This window comes from Lonchura striata, chromosome 3, assembly GCF_050655825.1.
Source record: "Lonchura striata isolate lonStrDom1 chromosome 3, ASM5065582v1, whole genome shotgun sequence".
NCBI lineage: Eukaryota > Metazoa > Chordata > Aves > Passeriformes > Estrildidae > Lonchura > Lonchura striata.
In genome coordinates this window covers 104,626,108-104,645,273 of record NC_140705.1, presented here as the reverse complement: position 1 = coordinate 104,645,273, position 19,166 = coordinate 104,626,108, and the positions used below count along the sequence as shown (strand labels likewise).

General features: G+C 36.6%; 1 protein-coding gene across 12 annotated transcripts in view; it reads left to right on the top strand.

Annotated features, from left to right (window-relative positions):
* USH2A (usherin) overlaps positions 1-19,166 on the top strand; it is a 391,259-nt gene that overhangs the window by 30,984 nt on the left and 341,109 nt on the right. For 9 of the 12 annotated variants that reach the window (XR_014954513.1, XM_085577109.1, XM_085577108.1 and 6 more), the window contains 2 exons: positions 17,775-17,904; positions 19,073-19,136. The exons of 2 other annotated variants lie outside the window; for them this stretch is intronic. Coding sequence is in view for 8 of the 10 variants with exons in the window: in XM_085577109.1 (XP_085433235.1) it covers positions 17,775-17,904; positions 19,073-19,136 (194 nt within the window). In the remaining 2 variants the exon portion in view is untranslated. Of the gene's footprint in view, positions 1-17,772; positions 17,905-19,072; positions 19,137-19,166 lie in introns of those variants that run through there. One more of the 12 variants, XM_085577114.1, reaches the window with a different exon arrangement.

The window sequence follows — 19,166 nt, the reverse complement described above, 5'->3', positions numbered from 1 at the left end:
TGTTTTCACAAGATACTTAAAACCTTTTTTGACAAGTCTAAAAACTTAATGAGTACAGCCAAATAGAAGAGCTTTTGTTTTTGTGGGTTTTTGTTTGGTTTGGGTTGGTTTGTTTTGGGGGGCTTATTTATTTTTAGAAGTAATTTCTACCCCTGGTTCATGTTTTTGTAGCTTAAAGACAAACTTAAATCAGAAGTCTGATCAAGAAATGGAAGGTGAAACTTTCAGGTTGTCCTTTGTGCAACCTCCATTATTTATGTGTGAACTCTGTCTTACATCTTGTGTTAACATCTGTGTGTGTAACAAATGGAGAGTGACATAAATTACATGTGTAGATCTTGTACAACACAAAATCTGTGTGTGCTAGTAGCAGTCCAGAGAGGGAATCTTGTAAGATTTCACATGTATCATATTCTCATGGAAGCAGAGAAATTTTTTTGGCTCTGAACAGCTTATCAGGTTGTATGGAAAGCAGAAAGATCTGGCATGGAAGAGGGAGAGGAACTCCTGTTGTCCATGTATCTCATTGCAGTGCCTTGGCTCAATAATGCTGCAAATTTTGCTTAATTTAAAGACTCTTCTGTCTGTTTGACAGCTGTCTAGATAGTCTGTCTTGGAGTATGAAAGAAGAGTACATTAATAGGAACAACTTTCTTTTAGATGTATCATTGACTTATTTTCTGACAGTCACTGGGTTTTGAAGCTTCTTAAGCTGGACTGTCTTGAATAGTCAGTATTCACCTGTTTTTAGTTTAATAGTCTAATTATTTTTATTTTAATTTAAAAATTAGAATATGTATTATTATAGATAATGATAATTATAAATATATATATTATATATATAATTTATATTTTGGCATTGGACTCTTGTAGCAATAAGTTCCTCATATGGCATTATGGCTGTATGAAATTGTTCTTTATTTTAAATCTGCTGATTTCTTTTGCCAGTTTCTTTATCATTCTTATGCTTTTGGATATTTTGATTATAGAACTTTATCACATGTTAAAATCCTTCATAAGTGAGATTTATACTTATATTGAAGCCATTCTGCATTTTTTTCATCCTCATTGATGTTTTCAGAAACTTTTGGGGTTGTTGGAGGATGCAAGGGACAGAACTCCACTTGTTATCCCAGCTAACTTTGCACCACAAATTTCTAAACAATTAAGTTTTGTGGGCTTTTAAAAAATTTCTTTCCCAATAAGGAATGTTTCTTTTTTGGTCATTAGTGAGGGCTATAGTAACTCCAAGACCACTTGGAGCAGTGACTGTTCAGAATTTAGTGTTGTGTTTATGTGGACAAGAATATTTTTCTTGTCTGCTACCTTATGGTTAACAAGACATTTAGTCTGCTACTTTGCTGCCTGTTCCTTAACAATTTTGAGATCCTTTGTACCTTTTAAGTAAGCTTTGATTTCTATTATCTGCATGTATTCACTCCATCTTTTCTTCACTTCGCTAACACTTTTCAGGCCTGTACAAAATGTTAGATAGCAGAGATTGTTGAAGTTAGTGATAAACTACTGTCTGTGTGAAATGTGATCATTTAATCTCTCCCAAGTTTAAAACCTTTCAAGAAAGCCAGTATGTCATATTGGTCAGTTCTTCTTACCTACATGCATCTTTACTTCAAAGAATTCAAATTGGATCTTAATTTCCTTCCACAAAAGTCATGTTGCCTTTTCTAGTGTAGAGTATTAATCCATGTGCTTTTCCAACCAATTCATCCAATACATACTTGATTTTATGGATTTTCAGAAGAAATGGCCCAAGACCTCTTCATGCATCATTTCTATAACTTTAATTTCTGCATTGTTCTTTGCTCTGTGCAGGGTTAATTTTTAACCTCCCTGTGTGCAGAGTGGTTTTTTTTTTCCTGCTTCTCTGAAGATATTTTTTCTTTTTTTTTTTTTTTAATAAAAGGGTTAATATTAAAAAAAAAAATTAGTTTTTTTAAATAAACTAGCTTCTGTAGTATGTTCTAATACATCAAAACTGAAACTCTCTTTAAGGCATAGCAACACTTTTTCAATGGTATGATCTATGTAATTCCTGACATTCAGGTTTAAACATCTTGGGCTTTAGATTTCAAAGACAGACTGTAAATTATGACAAAGTATGTCTACGTGATGCTTAGTTAGGACAGTTCTGGTTTAGATACTTGATTTCCGCCCCCCCCCCCCCCCCCGCCCGCAACTTTTCATTTCTTTCCTATCTTGATACACAAATAAACTGCCTTTATTTGGGTGTAGGACCAGCTGACCCTCCTTTGATTCTATCTGGTCTAGAAAAGGGTTTAGATTTGGAATTGACCTAAATCCCTTCTTTCAAACGCTGTTTGTGTGCAGAGTCATGCAGCCTTGCTTGTCTGACCCTTTGTGATACTGGCAGCATTTTAAAGAATGGCACCTGCTTTTTATCTTCTGCCTCCTGAATAAAAGCCAAAATATTTTCCTCTCGCACCTCTCTTCTCTCGTTTCTTGTGGTGTTTAGGTCTATCCTTGCTATTGACTGATTGTAGATGGCCTAGCTATCTTGTGAGGTTCATCCTCACTGCACCTCTAAGCAAATAATGATGTGATATTCAGTGGCAGCATAGAACAAACCATCAACATTGCTCCTAATCTGACATTTCAGAACTTCAAACTTCTGTTTCTTTACGTTGAAATTACCCTTGAAGATTTATCCTCAGTACTCAGAGGTATGTGCCTTTGTCTTTCCAGTTTGATAACTATGTCCCATGGGATTGAAATCAGGACTGGTCAAAATAAAAAGTCTGTTGTCTTTTTGACCTTTTCTGGTTGCTACTTACTTGTGCCTTATGTATGTACCTCTTGTCTGTAAGTCAGGTAATTATGCATGTAACAGGTTGCATTGCCACTCTTCTGCTGGACTTTTGAGTGCATTTAATTATGTTTGAAGGGCCTTTATCCTTTTCCTTAAACTGTGTTTATTGACATCCTCATCTGTGCTGTTCAGTAATCTTCCTGGCTTTTCTGTGCCTTAACTCAAGGCCTGTACTCTAAAATGCTCAGGAGATCACTATGAACCTGATAAGCAGCCTCTCCTGGTCAGCTTCTGGACCATCTCTAGCAAAATATAGTTGAAGGAGCTGCTGCATAAATTATTTCATTTAACTTTTTCCACAAATAAACTACTGACAATAAGCTACCAAAACACTGTCCTCCAAAGTCCATTTTGGTCTGAGTGCAATTAACAGCACAGTCTGGATCTCTGGCAAAGCTTGGCTGCTAAGATGCTTAGGAACTCTAGAAAAAGGCAGTTATTATAAAAAATGAAAATTGAAGCTTACAGTGAATTGCCATAAAAAAGAATGTTAGAGAGTTACAGTACAAAGGAGTAGTTGAATGACCATTTCTAAAGGACTTTGTGATGGATGGAAGAAAGCAGGGCACAGAGGAGGAGGGAAAGGCCTGAAGTAAGGTTGTAGGGAAGAATATGAAAAGAATCAAAGACAGACTTTTGTGGCTCCTTGACCATGAAAAGAAACTAAGCCCTGAAAGAAGAGATGAGAATTTATTTGCAAAAATCCCTTAACTGGATACACGGAACTTTCTGTGACAAGGCATTCAGAGGGCAGAAATAATTGCTTTCTTCTTATGTAAATCATCCTCCAAAAAAGACAGAGGAATGGATTTTCAACTTTTCAGTCCCAGCAGAGCTGTTCAGCTCTGTTTTGTAGAACCAGTGTATTCTTGCATTAAATTGGGGAATGACTTAGGAGTCATAGTACCGAGTGGTGTAAAATGGTGCAAAATCTTCAGATATAATCAGTTTAAAAGACTAGAATTTAATATGCAGCTGATAGTGTCATAAAAGGTTAATAATTGTACATTAATAACAGCGCCCCTCATTTGTGCAGGTATCTGCTTATTCTTTGACTAGTGAAGCAGAAGACTTTATTCAGAAGGGACATTTCATTTGACATCCACATCTCATCCCTAATTTACATGATTACAAGTAATTCGTGAAAATTCTGAATCAGTGGTTTTGCTGTTTTTTAAATGGGGGCCAGAGAGAAAATAAGCATTGTTACAAGATTATCTAAAATGTACTTTCTGACCTTTTGCTTCAATTAATTGTGGTAAGTCTGTGTAACTTTTAGCTACTGAAAAGCAGCTTGTTGAATCCTTAATACTTGTCTCCTTTCATGTTACTGTAATGATCATCGAATGTTAGATTGGATTTTTTCAGTGATTTGGGGAAAATAGAGTCATTATGCAGCAAGAAAGCAATTGTTCATACATTTTCAGATGTGGTGACTAGGATCCTCTCATGTTTTTTTTGTTTGGAACTCATTTACAGCACAGGTGTCACTTGTTAAAGCTTTTCATGTAAAAAGAGTAGCGTTTGATCCATGGTTAAAATAATAGTTGTAGCAAAGCTTATTTCTTAATTACTTTAGTTTCTAACAGAATCTGTATATGCAATTTTGCTCTCTTGGCTTCTCTCAGCCACTCCCTTGCCCCGATGTGTTCGTTCTGTCCTGAGGTATCAGTAACAGATTTATACAGCTTTATTGACACTGTGGCAATAAAGGATATTGGTGCAGTGCTGGCTGGGGTAGAAAGTGAAACACCTGTAATTAACCATTTTAATACTTCTTCATACTAATGAAATACTTTCAAACTACCAGTCAACAAAAGATGAAGTGAAAATTGCCAATCTATACTTAGAATGATTACTCTGTGCAAAAGGATCACTAATCTCTGCTTCAACGTTGATTCTAAAGCAGTGTTTACTTTTTAAAATACTGATTCTTTTAAAATACAGACCCTTTCAAAAGCTGTCTCTTTTCACACTGTTCTTTATTTGTCTCCAGCCTGGTTTATCAGATAACTGAGTATGGGTTAAAATCACTCAGTTTTTAATAGTTACTAAAGAACCCCATATAAAAAATGAACAATTTCTTATTTTGAATCCTTCTCCTTGCTGTCACTTGCATTTTTGCATCTCAAAGGCTTTGTTCTTGAAATAGCTATTAGTTTTTCTTAAGCTTGTAGACTGACTTGTGGATCAGTCTGTGTTCCTGTTGCTGTTTAGGGTCAATTTTATATTAATAAATGGCTTAATCTTGAACAGAGTTAATTGTTTCAGGAGCATTCAGGGTTCCTTTCTCCTTACACCCCCCCCCTCCCTTTTTTTTTTTAAATTTATGTTGTTCTTCAGGGAATTTGAACTGAACTAGTGGATCTATGCATGACAAGAAAGACTTGGATTGAAGGAAAACCATTTCCCACTGAGAAGGGATTAACAGTGTAGGAGATAGTGAAAAAGAAAAGTAAAGGAGGGCAAAGAGAAAAGCTAAATATCTTTTATACAAATGCTAGGAGCATATGTAATAAGACTGCTGAATGGGAGTGACATGTTTTCAAGGATAAGAAAGATATTATTGGAATAAGACAGACAACCAGGAAAATGAAGGGGGATTTAAAATGCCAAGATACACAGTTTCAGTGAAGGAAAAGCTAATATTAAGCTGAAAGAGATGTAACAGTATTGCTGAGCTGTAATACTCCATCTGCAGTAGGAAACACTCCTTCTCTTACCCCTTCCATTTAAAGTTTTTTCTTTAACTACATTTTTTAAAAGCTAAGTTAGTGGTTTGCATGCAAGCTAAGGACAGTTTAGTGTAGTTGTGATTCTTGGCTGTTGTACCAGACTTGCTGGTGATCAGAAAAAAAACCCTGGCCATCAAAGTATTTAAGACATGCAATGGTCCTTAAGAAAACCAGAACTTTGATTTGAAGAATGCTGGTGTATTGAAGAGAAGACAGCAGGGAGAGAGATTGTTGAGATCACTTATGATATGAATTCTGTTAAAACTACAACTGAGAGCTTGTTTCTGCTGTTGCTATAAGATTGCTATCTTTATACTGTTAATGAAGCAGTGGAGAATATTGTCACATTTATGGAAAAGCTGTAAATGTAAATCTGTATGTGGAGACAAGAAGCAAAATCAAATTATCAAAAATCATGAAATTTGAAATAATTGTGCTGTGGGGTTTGGGCTAGATGGTGAAGCAGCCCTAAAGTTATTGATTTTAGCAAAGCTAACTTTGAAGGAAAGCAAAATGCTCCTGGGGTTTTTGCCTGCAATCCTGTGATGAATGGGAAATCCACTCCACACAAGTAGAGAGTACATAGTGTATAAAACACGTAGAGAGGCTGCAATTAAAATTCATCCCAGTTAAGTCAAGAAAAGGAAAGGCCGATATGGGCCTGAGGCAAAAGAAGGAAAGGCAAAGAGACAACTTGCCCCTCCCGACCTTAGGCTTTTTCCTTCCCCTTCCCTGTTCTTTACCATTTCTTCTGCTGTCCCTTTATCTTCTCCAGCCCTTCTGTTTTAAGATAGTTCTGTCGCTGTGGTCCCCTGATGAAATTCCTTCCTCAGGTCTCTTGTTTTTTTCTCACTGCATTTCTCAGAGTGTGAGCATAACTGCTCAGAGTGCTCATAACATGGGCAGGAGTCTTTCTCCCCTCTTCTCCCCAAAAACACACTGTGCATCCCCTTAAACATGTTTGCAAGCTGTATATAGTAGACATAATTTTTCTTTCCCTACTTCTTTTGTCTGTTTGTGAATCTGGGATGATTTCAATTCACTGTGTGGCAAGGGAAGCCAGAGCTGGGAAGGGCAAGCATGGGGTATGTAACAACTCATGTAGATGGTGTGGATATATGAAAATCTTTAGAAAAACACTGTGCTGGAACATCTACTGCTGAAATGGCAGGATTTCTCTGGGAGACAAGAGTGAAACAAACACATACATGGTTCCAAGTGGTATTCCTTTCTTTTGTGTTAAGGTTAGGACACAAATTGTGTCTGCTTTTGGGATCCTCTATGCAAGTTGCTTTATTGTTCAGTCTCCCACATACATGCTTTATCAGCCATCTTGTTTCAAGGTGTAAAGAACAGATATGAGGAAAAAAATAAATTTATTTGAGGTCTGAATCTGGACAGGTGTAAAGTGACATTGCTGAAGCTGAAGGCAGTTTGTAGTAGCTGAAGATCTGCCCCTTAACTAATGCAAACAGTTTGAACAAATTCTGATCTTGCATTTTATTTTTAAAAGGTGAACAATGATTATAATGGCAGAAGTGGATTTTGGAGTGAGATTTAATAGGACATTGGTGGAGGATTGAATGGTCTATTTCTGTCAATCTGTACTCTCTCTTTTTTCTTTTTTAAATTGCAGTGATTTGTTAACTGCAGGAATTGGCAGCAGGCAGAGAGGATGACCATGTGGTCTTACGGTATTCAGCTGATGCTCTGTTTCTGAAGATGGCATGAGGGATCATAAAGTTTAGTTCCATGTGTATTGTGATGATAGTTGCATCTATATTTAAAGCTTTCTGTCACTGAAGCACTCTTGGTGTTGTCAGATGTCTATTGGACTGGATGAGCTGCAACTTCTTGCAATTGAATGTCAATAAGACCAAAGCAATTTTGGTTGATTCATAGCACCAGCTTAAGCATATTCACTTGCACAGATTACATTTGACAGATAGTTACCTTCAGCTGAACTCTGTGGTTAGAAGCCTTGGTGTATTCTTGACAGTGAGCTTAGAGCTGATGCCTTATGTTTATTTCATATCCTGTTTTTGCCTTCCTAATACTGCATGTGTATGTCTACATTTAAATAAACTCACAGCTGAAATACTAGTCACTCCACTTGTTATCTCTGGATAGAATGTTGTGATGAGTCAATTTCAGTATTTTGAAAATGGTGAGTTTTTTTCCCATTTAGGCAGTTTTAATTTCAAAAGCTATCTAATGAAGGAATATTTTTTTTTAATCAGGAACTTCTGGAAAAGTGTCTGTCAAAGTCTAACAGGAAGAGGATAAGAAAAAAAAAAGAGGTAGAGGATATAAGCAAAGATGAAAAAGCATTATTCTCTTTGGAATGTTTTTCTAGTATTCTATTTCTGGCCTGCAGGGAAATATAGTCAGCACAGGTGTTCTTATGCTATTATGTTAGTGAAAGTTAAAATCCTCTGGATTCTGCAACAAAATTGTGCACAGTGTCATCAAATACTGGTGTGTGTTAGCATTCTCTATAAATTTTGCAAAGAAAGGCATCTTTCCTTGCAATTTCTCACAACAGTTCTAAAATAGTCTGGATTAAAATAGTTTCAGTCCTTGATTCAGTTAGTTGATCTTGTTTATGGTTAACTTACATGCTTTGAAACATCATTTGGAACATACTGAAGAATCAAACTTTCGAATTATTTCAAAGCATTTCCTTCTGTGAGTTCCTAGTCAGCTTAAAGCAGCATCCTGATTTTGAAGAAAGGATCAGTGATTTAACACCAAATACCTTGTACATATATTGTTCTCACTAACAAATTCAGTTTCTGTTCTTAAAGGCAAAGGTGATTTTCCTATAGAGCCTAAGGAGGTTCTGAAAGGGAGATTTTTTTTAAATTCTGCCTCTCAGTGAAGAATAGGATTGCAGCGTCCTTGAATTTTGATATGAATGAACACAAAATAAAATACTTAAATTAAAATGTTTCTAGTTGCATATTTCAGGTAGACTGATGTGTTCTGGTGAGGGGACAGAGTTGACTCTGTAATTTTTGCAAGAGCTAGATAACAAATCTCGGCCTAGAACTATATTGGCAGGTCTTCTTTCTAAAAATGACAGAGTGGTTGAAAGTTAAAGGAATTTCCCCTAACCATGGATGGTAACTTAAGCACCTTTTTGAAAATCATCATAATAAAGTCCCTGACTATATTGTTACTTGTGTTAGTGGTGGCAATGAAAAACCTGGAGCCCTCTTTGTTTCCTTCCTGTAAAATGCTGTGTGTCCTGAGAACCAAAGATGGGTGAAAAGCATCACATTGAAACCTCTGTAGCAGCCAGTGTTGCACCTTGCTTCTATCATCTGTTCTTTTCCTTCAGACTTGCAGCTAAGTTGCTTCAAGGGCTTAAAATACAGAGGGGTAAATTTGGGTTTGCCTGGGGACATGGAGTTCTTACAGCTTAAATCTACATTTTTGCCATGTGAAGGTAGTATAGTATTTGAATATGGAAGGAGAGGAATTTAGAAATGTGAGAAAATCATTTAATAAGAGCAGATAAAATCTATTTTATTATGAGTGTAGCTTTTGCATTTGCTATTGGGCAAACCAACTAAAAACAGACTGAAGATTTGAGATTGTGACAAGGTTGTAGCTGGAGCAACACCAGCCTCACTGGCAAACTCGTCCAGGCAGTCCTTTTGCTGGTACAGAAGGTGCCATTTGTCTGTCAAGTGTTATGTGGATAAATTGTCTGAACTGGCTTGTCCTCTTGGATAGTCTTTAGTTTCCACAGCCCTCCCTCCCACAAACCCCCTGTCCCTATTAACATGGTTATTAGCATTTTTGCTGGTCTGTTTGAGAACAAGTTCGTAGACAAATTCCTCCTGACATATCCTTGTTCTCATATGTTTGCTACATAAATTCATTATCTCTTGCCAAGCTTTAGATCTGCCAAATTCCCTCTGTTGTCTCAATTTTCATTCCAGATAAAAAACAATAAATGCAAAGTGTAAAACACTAAAAACTAACTCTTTTTATTTTAAAGCTTGTAAGCTTTATCTCTGAGAGAGAGAAAAAAAAAATAAACCACAGGAGACTTTGATGTACGTAAAACATCTGCCCAAACATATCTAGCAATAATGTCATCACAGTGATAGTTCTTATTCTTGAACTATCCATTCAGCTAAGGTTTTAAGTTTCTGTTCGCCTGCATTTTGTGCTTTCTAAGGATTGCTAAGCCATATGGGAGTGTAGGAGCAGGCTCTGTACTAATGCTGATGAGTAATGTGTGGAGTAGAAGATGGTTAAGAGTGATGTGGAATCCTGACTCATCTGCAGAGTTTAAACTGTGGGAACCTCTTTATTTTCTAAAGCAGTCATAAGGTGGCTGACAGACTACCTGAAGGGTTAGGAGGAGTAGAGGAGTTTTGGGGTCCTGGGGTCAAAGAATCATAGAATATCCCGAGCTGGAACTCTGTCAGGCTTTGGCTGTGACCAATTCCCTGGGCATCCTGTTCCAGAGCCCAGCCACCCTCTGGGTGATGAATGTTGTCCCAGTGTCTGGCTTACATCTCCCCTGACACAGCTTCATGCCATTCTCTTGGGCCCTACCACTGATCACCAGAGAGAAGAGATCAGTGCCTGCCCCTCTTCTTCCCAGGTTAAACTGTTTTGTTCCCTGTTTGTATTAATGTTTGAGAAAAAAATACTTGGGGGCAAGAATCTGCTCCCACCTGTATTCACTACATTTATCACATTTTTTGGGTTTTTTGTTTGGTTTTTCTTTTTAATGCTAAATGTAAACATAGTAGACAAACAAGAGGAAGTAAAAATTAGTCAAATAATACAGAATGAAAATAAGGCAAAAATGAGGGGTAGGGAAGGATCCTTTAAAAATGAGTGTTCAAGGTATGTAAATTCTGCAATTTATTCAGTGAGGAAAGGTGTTGAATTGTGGCAGAAAGTTGTCTGCTGTTTCTAATTCATCAATTTAGGGATGCATAGGTGCTCAGATGTTTAAAAAAAAAATATAAAATGCTGCAATGTGGTTTTGGTCACTAGCTCTGTTTAAATGACAGCTGAAAATAAGCCCGGATTCATGCTAGTGGTTTCATCCTGGTTTTTCCCCCAAAATTATTTTGCTGAAGTCCATATCACTGACCTTTCCTCTTTACAGAAAATCATTTATGAAATATTAAAGCTGTGTGGAAGCCTTTGTAATTGCAGCTTCAGCAAGATTTGCAATTATGCAAGAAGGTACTGAAATACATACCTGTGTGCATCTCCTCTCTTTGATATGCAAAAGCCCTTTACTCTTGCTTTTATTAACTGTTACACTTCTGTTTCTCACCTGCTTTTGCAGAAGAAATACATGAACCCACATGTCCCCCAGTGGTAAATCTGCTGTATGTCTTTATATTAGCAGGCAAGAAAGAGCATATTTAGACAGGTTGAAGGTTAAAAAGATTTTTATGCTCAAGTTTCTGATTACACCATTATAGTAGCATCCCTAATTCCCCTCCTTCCACCTATTGTCTTCTTTCCTCTATTGTCATCAGTGGCGACTGTTGATTTGTTGACTCTATTAAAGTATTCAAGGAAGCCACGGGCCTGTCATTTTGGTCATAACCTTAATCTGTTTTCTCACCTTGGGAGAAAATGTGTTAATACACTGTCTGTTTCTATAGAATGGACTCATTGAGAAGGTTCCTGATGCAAATCTGCAATACATTTAGAAGGGAAAAAAGGTTTTCTGAATCTTGATTAGTTTAATGGATAGCAAGCCATGTTTAGCAGGAAAGTTTTATAACAAGCATACCAACAGTAAGTGATTGTAACGGTATATTGTGTAGTAATTTTTGAGCTAGGTGAGTTGCAGCTCCTTCTGATTTCTCATAATCTGATTCCTTGTTATTTCTGAAAGATTAAGCAAAACATTTATGCTAACTTCTGCTTTAATTTCCATCTCTGTAAAGCCTGCATAGCTTTATTGATTCTGGAGTTGCTTTAGTTTTTAAGACAAGTAAAGGGAGGGGTCATTGCTGATAGTTTGCTGATTTGGAAAATAAATTGAATTTCCCCCCCTCCCCCCTGCCCCCATTTTTTTTATGCCTTATAGATAAATGGTATAGCTACCTAATTGCTTCTCATAAAACATATTGTGTATCATCTTCTTTATAATAATTGTTTTTAGTTCTGAGTAACTGCCTGCTGTGCAAATAGGGTTTATTTTAAGGAAAATGAAAACAGACTTGAGTTTTCTTGCAGTTTATTTTTTTTTCTCATATTTGGGGGAGTATTTGGGTTTTTTCTTGTATTTGAGAAACTGACACTGTGTTTTAATTAGTATTAAGTTTTTTAATTTAACTTGCATTTGTAAACTAGGTAAATTTGCATTAACTTAAGAATTAGCTTTTAAAAAATTTTAGTATGCAGATATCTGTTTTTTTTAATAATCTTGTTCACTGTCTGGTATATTCCTAGATCCCTGAACTTCTTTATCATCTTATTTGAAAATAATGGTGTCCATTACACGTACTGGAATGTAATCATTCCCTAGTATTGGAAGATGCATTTTTGGTCTGTGTCAGTCCTGCCCCTGCCATCTGAGACTATGTGTGATGGTCTGAATAGCTCTAAGAGCTGGAGTTGCAATTGAAGTCCTTGCTATCACTAAGTTGGCTGGGAAACTAAGTAGGCCAGGGTTGGTATCATTTGGCTTAAATGACTGGAAAATACTTTTTCTCTATTCCATTCATTTTTGGTGCCAGAGTTCCCTGTGTTGTGGAACTCCTCATTTATGGCCTGCAAATCTGGAAAACAATCCTTCTGTTCTATTAATTTGTCTTGCCAGACACTGTGATCTAATTATTAGAACAAAAGATGATGAAAGGAAATGTTAGGATTAAACTGTATTTTATGATTGCTAAAAGCTCTGACAAGTAAGGGTAAAAAAACATATACTCAACAGTGGAGGAGATTGTTTTTTGAAATAAGTTCCTGTAATTTATCTGTAATATTTTAATAAATCTTTCCCATGCCAATAAATATTGGAATAGGAAAGATAACATAAAGGATAGGGTTATACTAACTGAAAAACAGGTGTCTTTGAAGCATATATTAATTACAAATTAAAATATGCCTCTTTTGGCTATGTCATTTAGTGTCATGAAGCTTTGATCACTGGTTAGTGATCTTTAGCTCTGCTGTGATATATTTAGGGATTCTTAGGGATTTTTTTTTTAATGGAACATAAAGGGTTATTTTCTATGTTTCTCCTTCCTATCTTATTTATTAGAAATCATTTTCCATCAGGTATATGGGTGGTATTAATATTAGGACTGACTTGTAATGGAAAAATCTTACTAATGCAAAAAGATCATAGTGTTCACTGAAAAAAGGTTCAGTTAACTTCATTTATTTTGGCTGAAATGGTGCGATTCAATTCCACATGGAAGAGACTAAAATTGTCTCGGTTGCCTTTATATATATGTAAGAGGACATTTTGATGACGGGATGATTAATGCAAGTGAAGAAAAAGCCTATGTTGCTTAAGTGGGCCAGATATCACACATGTACATTGCAGGGTAATAAATGTGAATGTTGTTATGTGACAGCCAAAACTTTGTAGGCTGTGGTGCCAGAACTCCCCCAAACTGGCTTCGGCTTTGAAAGGGTCATTGTAGTTCAAAAAAATGGAGTCAATATAACTGTGTCTTTTCCTTGATATCAAAACATCTTCTGCCTCTGTGTTGATAATGAGGAATACAAGGCTTTCTTGATTTTTTGAAAAAAGCATATTGTTAATTTTTATTGTACTGCTACATATTTTTACTATACCTATTATGCTCTTAATTGTAACTGTTCCACTATTTCTTTATTTATACATTGGTATACCAATTTGTATTATAAATATCAGTAAAATACAAGGCTTATAAAAAAAGAGAAAAAGAGAAAGAAAAAACTCATGGTATTCTTCAGTCAGGGAGCTTCTGCTTTTTGCCATAGTCCCTTAGCCAGTGCAACTGCTCTGAAGTGGGTTATTTGGTTGTGATGTTTCTTTTTTTTTGCCATACAGATTATTGCAATGTGGTGGAAGTTAGCATTTCTATTAGCAATTAATACATGAAAATGCTGGCTTTTGTTTTCATGACACTTCTGCCTGATCCAAACCGAGTGGCAAAATTCATGTTAAATTTAATTGTTGTGTTTTCATGGGTAGAATCTGAGAGCACATATCTTTAGGTAAGAAAATAAAGTTGTAATATATTTCCTGTACCTGTCTCATTTTATTAATAATAACATGGGCACAATCCTGTGCCACACATTCTCTGGAATGACCCTTCTTGAAGAGGGAGGTTGGACCACATGATCCACTGTGGTCCCTTCCAGTCTCACCCCACTGTGATTTTGTGATTCTGTGACCCATAGGGCAGGGAAGCTTTTCTTGCTAGGAAGTGCTTTTATTTGGTATTACTGTCTCTCATGTACAGTTTGCTTGTGCTGGAGACCTGTAAGCTTAATTTGGGATGCACTGAAGGAATTTGCCTCCCAGCTCTTTAGCCTAGTAACTCTCATCTTTGAAACTCTTCCAGATCATGCCAAGAGTGCTATTAGAACAAAGAGTATTGGTATCTTTCACCACCTCAGTTCACCATCAAATGGATTTTCCATTGCTTGGAGTTGGTATTAGGTTCTGTGTTGGCAGATGCTGATGTAGTTTCTGAGCAAATGGATCTTAGTAACTAATCCTTGCCACTTCCTTGAGAGGTGATTTGCTGTATCTGACAGATGGGGAAGCACAGGAGCGTGAGGTGGTTGCAGAGCTGGGATTAGAGTGCTGATGTCCCAGGCTTCTGGTCCTGGGATCTGTACAACCACAAACCCAGCCTTTCCTGCCTATCTCCTGTTAGTCTCTTGGGGCCAATTCCTATTGAACATTATTAATAAGGACAACTGGGGAATAATCCTGTTTTCCTAGTCAGGAGGGAGTGTGTTCTTTTAGTTCCATGCTATTGTATGGAATTTAATGCTAATGGTCAGGAGACCTTAAATAACTACATCAAACAGCCCATTTGGTGCCAGCCTTTTCTTATTTAGCTCAGTCTAAACTGACACCAAACTTTGAGACCTCCTTCCCTCCCACAGTGGAGAGCCGCTGGGATTTTTTATACCACACATGGTTTCCCTCCTACATTTTCCTCCCATGTCAGATATTCATACCCCCTTTAATAACCAGCAGGGGGATCATTACATTGAGCTACTGCCAAATGCATAATGACTGCTGCCTTTGCCTTACACAGTCACTGCACTACTGATATCCAATTCAGCATTGTAAAGTGCTTAGGGCTACCTTGGGGATGTGCTATATTAAACCCAACTATTCTAAATCCTATTTAATACAAAGAGATTGGTGGTGGGGGAGGGGGGAGGGAGATTTAAAATTGTCATTAGTTACCTATTTTCAACAAGTAAAAATACCTGGTCACTTAGGGCCCAATTCTGTTGCTCTTCAGTCATGAATAGACCCCCTGATTTTAGTATGGGGTGCATGGAGGTGAACACTCCACTTGCCACAGGGGGAAGCAGAATTAGGTCCTATAAAGCTGTGCCTGAGACAGTAAGTTTTCAAGAAGCTGATGGGGGTGAGCATGCCCATTTCTGAATTCCCCTTAGAAATGTTTTACAGTGGAAACAGGAAAGCGGAAACATGCTTCATATCTGACTAAAAATAAAGGTACTCTTAAACTTGTAAAAGGCAACATTTTTATTTGAATGATATGACAGAGCTGCCACAGGAGTGTTACCTGCTATAAAGAAAGCTTAAGAATTATTACCTTTATTAGACCAGTGACACTGAGCTTTAGCCATACATTTCTAACTTCTGTCCCTCTACAGAGACAATTTTCTTTTCTTAAATAAACTGTCATGCTAGTGTTAATATATTGTTGGCTCCCTCATACTCTGAGAATACTGCTGATATAAAACATGTATATGTTAGATTGGTAATAGTATCTTTAGTGTAGCTGACTAGAACAAATGTGTTTCCCTCATGGCTGTGCTAATGTGATAAAGGAAAATTGGCTGTTCATCAGCTTTTGGCTGGGTAAAGACAGTAGAGATGGAACCACATTCTTTTTTATGCATTAATACCACTGAGAACTTTTCACTAGTTATATTTCATGTGCAGGCATGTTGTGCAAAGATGTTGTAAAACATGAGATAATGCTACAAATAACAAAGTAGAAAAGCCTGTATCTTTTATGATGATAACAGTCAAACACCAAATGACAGTAACAGGCTGTAAAAAATGTGATGCAGAAAAAAATGCAGTGTAACCACAATATATACGTATACTTAGACTCTTGCAAATAGGGCATCAGATGTATAGAGGGCTTTGTATTAAAATTAAATAAAGAAATTGTTGTATTTAGGTCATTGATGTGTCAACACAAAAGATAATTTAAAATGGAGAGATGTATTTTCAGCGGTGAAACTCATATGCAATAACTTTTTGAACAAATCTCAAGGCTTAGTAATTATGATAATAGCCTTCAAATTTCCATCAGTGGAAGGGCAATGAATATTCCTGTCTATATTTGGGAAATATTGACTGAATCTGGAAATGGCAATAAAGCTCAGCATACATGTGTATGTTTGAAAGTACAGTTTAAGGAGGAAAAATTCATTTGTACAATATTGTGTGAAGCCAAAAGAAAGGCCAAACAAACCCCTCCATCTTATTTCATGTTTTCTTTCTTAAAATGCTGATAGGTTCATGTTGCCCAAGGCACTGATGCTGATCATCTGAGCTCAGATTTATAGATAATTGTGTCCATTTATCTTGGTCTGAAATTTGAAAGATTTTATTGTCAGAGTAGTATTGTGTGTGCTTATATTGTGGTTTTCAAGGTGGTATTTTGTTAACTGGTAAATAAGTTCCGTCTTTCCTTTTCTTGCAACAAATTATTCTGGCTTGTGAACCTTCTATGTCCTCACATAGCTATTGTTCTTATGGAAGCAATAATTTCAGGTTTATTTTCTTTTGATTGGAGTGACTGTCAAGATGGGCTAAAGCACTCTAGTTTTATTTGCCTTGATAGATATGACTCACCAGGCATCCAGACCTACAAAATTAAAATAATGCTCTGTAAATTGGCAGCAACAAAATGGTGTTTCAGAATTTTAAAACTACCGGATTCTCATGTGAAAAAAGCTTTATGCAAGCTAAACAGTGCTGAAACCCAAGTAATTTAATTTTTTTTGGAAATAAACTTTCTGATATAAAAGTTTTCAGTAAGTCAGACTTAATTTCTATAATTAACTTCATTAATGGGAACATGACTATAGCCAAAATACTTCTGGTTTTCATTTTGTGTGGGCCGGGATTTTTTAAATGAGGGTATTGAATTTCATATAATGTAAGTCTGAAAGACACTCTATATTATTAAACTTTTCCTAATTTTGGGTCACCTAAATCTAAGCATTTCTAATGCAATAAACCCCCCCAACTTTGTAAAAACTCAGCATCTTGTGACTTTGTGGAGCTGGGAGAATGCCATGAAGTATTTCTATGAATGTTAGCTCAGATTTAAAATGAATTGGCAGGAAAGGGAGCACTTGCAGAAAACAGTACCCTGGGGTGCTGGCTGAGTGCATATTCCTAGCCAAGGGTTCCCTGTATGGAAGGGAATTACCCAGTGGGTGTAAGGCAGATGTAGGCAGTTCTATACCATTCCCTTCAGCCCTTGTAGAAGAAGCATGCTTGGGTTAGGGAGGTGTTTGGGGGGCTGTTGGAGGCTTGTGTTTGGTTATCCTGAGCATGGTGTGCAGCCCCTTGAGGCCTGTTTGAAGTGATGTATGAGAAGAGCTGTGACAGCTCTAACATGTGCCCATGGCCCAAAGTGGTGATGGAGCTGTAACCAGCCTTGTACCTTGTGATACACACCCACCCTTCTTTTCCTCTCTTCCCCTCCATCTCCACCAGATCCCTGTGCTGTAGCTTCTTCTTTGATTTAACCCCTCTAGAAATTTTATACTCTGCATCTGGATGGTGATCTGTTAATGAAAAAGAGGTAACTCCTTTCAGTAGGCAACAAAAATAAAGACATACAACAAATAGCCTGAGGTAATGTTATCAGTTAATCAATGATAGACAAAAAAATGTAGAGAAATCAAAATGATTTCATGATAAAGCATGTGTTTGCCCCTTTACATTGATTCTATAGGTGCATCACACCCGAATTAGTTTCTTCTTGAATGGTTGGGAAGATGATAGCACAGCTTTTGATTCAAGGACTCTTATGGGAACAGTTGCTGATGCTGATGGTACTCTGCAAATTGGACAAAGCTTCACAGGTAAATCTTGTAGTACTTTAGTGGAATGCACTGGAATAGTCAAAATAAAATACACATTATGTGGTTGAAAGTTATCTATACGTTATCTATATGTTGAGAAGTAATACCTTACTGCAGAAGAAAATTCCTATTGTTCAATTAGCTTTCTCAAAAGATGGGCTGGAAGATAGAATAAATTATGATCATCTACCAAAAATATATGTATTCCTGCATATAGGTAGGTTTTCATGACTTCTGTATAACACAGTAAAGTGACTTATTCCACTAATTTCTGACTATATTTTTTATGAGTAAATATTGGGAACTGTTTCAGAATGGAATTGTGCATGGCCACTAGACTACACTCCTCTCTCTGCAGAGTCAGGAACAGAGCCAAAGGTTTCTGGCTGTGTTCTTCGGTTCTATCAATACTCTCGTAAACCATGGCAGAATGAGAATCTTTCAGTCTCTAGTAATGCCTGAGAGTTTTACTCTTCATCTGCACCTAGAGTTCTGTATGTACTATATCATGACATGATCATAGAAGAACAGTGGGGGATGTTTTGTTGCTTTTCACTAATTCTTGGCTTTGCAGGTATATGAACACTGACTATTACTCTTCAGGAACATGCACAATTTGAAGTTAACTTCTAAATATATGTATAAATATATGTATATAATATATATATAAAGAGTTTTATTGTGGCTTTGGACAAGAAAGTATTCTGTGCCCCGTTTCTTAAAGTTTGTATTTGGAAATGTATTTTGTTGTGGTTTTGATTCTGAATGCTGGATAGCAAATAATCATGCAAAAGAAAGGAATATTTAAAATGCTTTTTATCTTTATTGTATAAATTGATAGGTACAGTTGTACCTACTGTATCTCTTCTCTAATTAGAGGTGGCACATGGACTGGCTCATTACTTCTGTCTAATGAGCCGATCCCTGTGCCACCTCTCTAATCAGAAAAGAGATAGGTACAAAATGTTCTTATAAAGTTATTATAAATCATTCTTTTTTATCAAAAAAATTAAGTCACTGCCCTCTATAGTTTTGTCCAGGTCCAAGATGGTTTCATTCAGGAGGGGTAATTGTGCAAGAGAGATTTCTGAGTGCTGAATTAAAGGTGCTCTCATGCAGTGCAAAGCTGCCTTCTGCTCAATAGATTATTTATAGTATATTTCCTTAGGTTTAGAGCAATTTGTTGGAAGAATGCAAGATTTTCGATTTTACTCAGTGGCACTTACAAACAGGTAAAGAACTTTTATTTTTGTAGCAAAGTA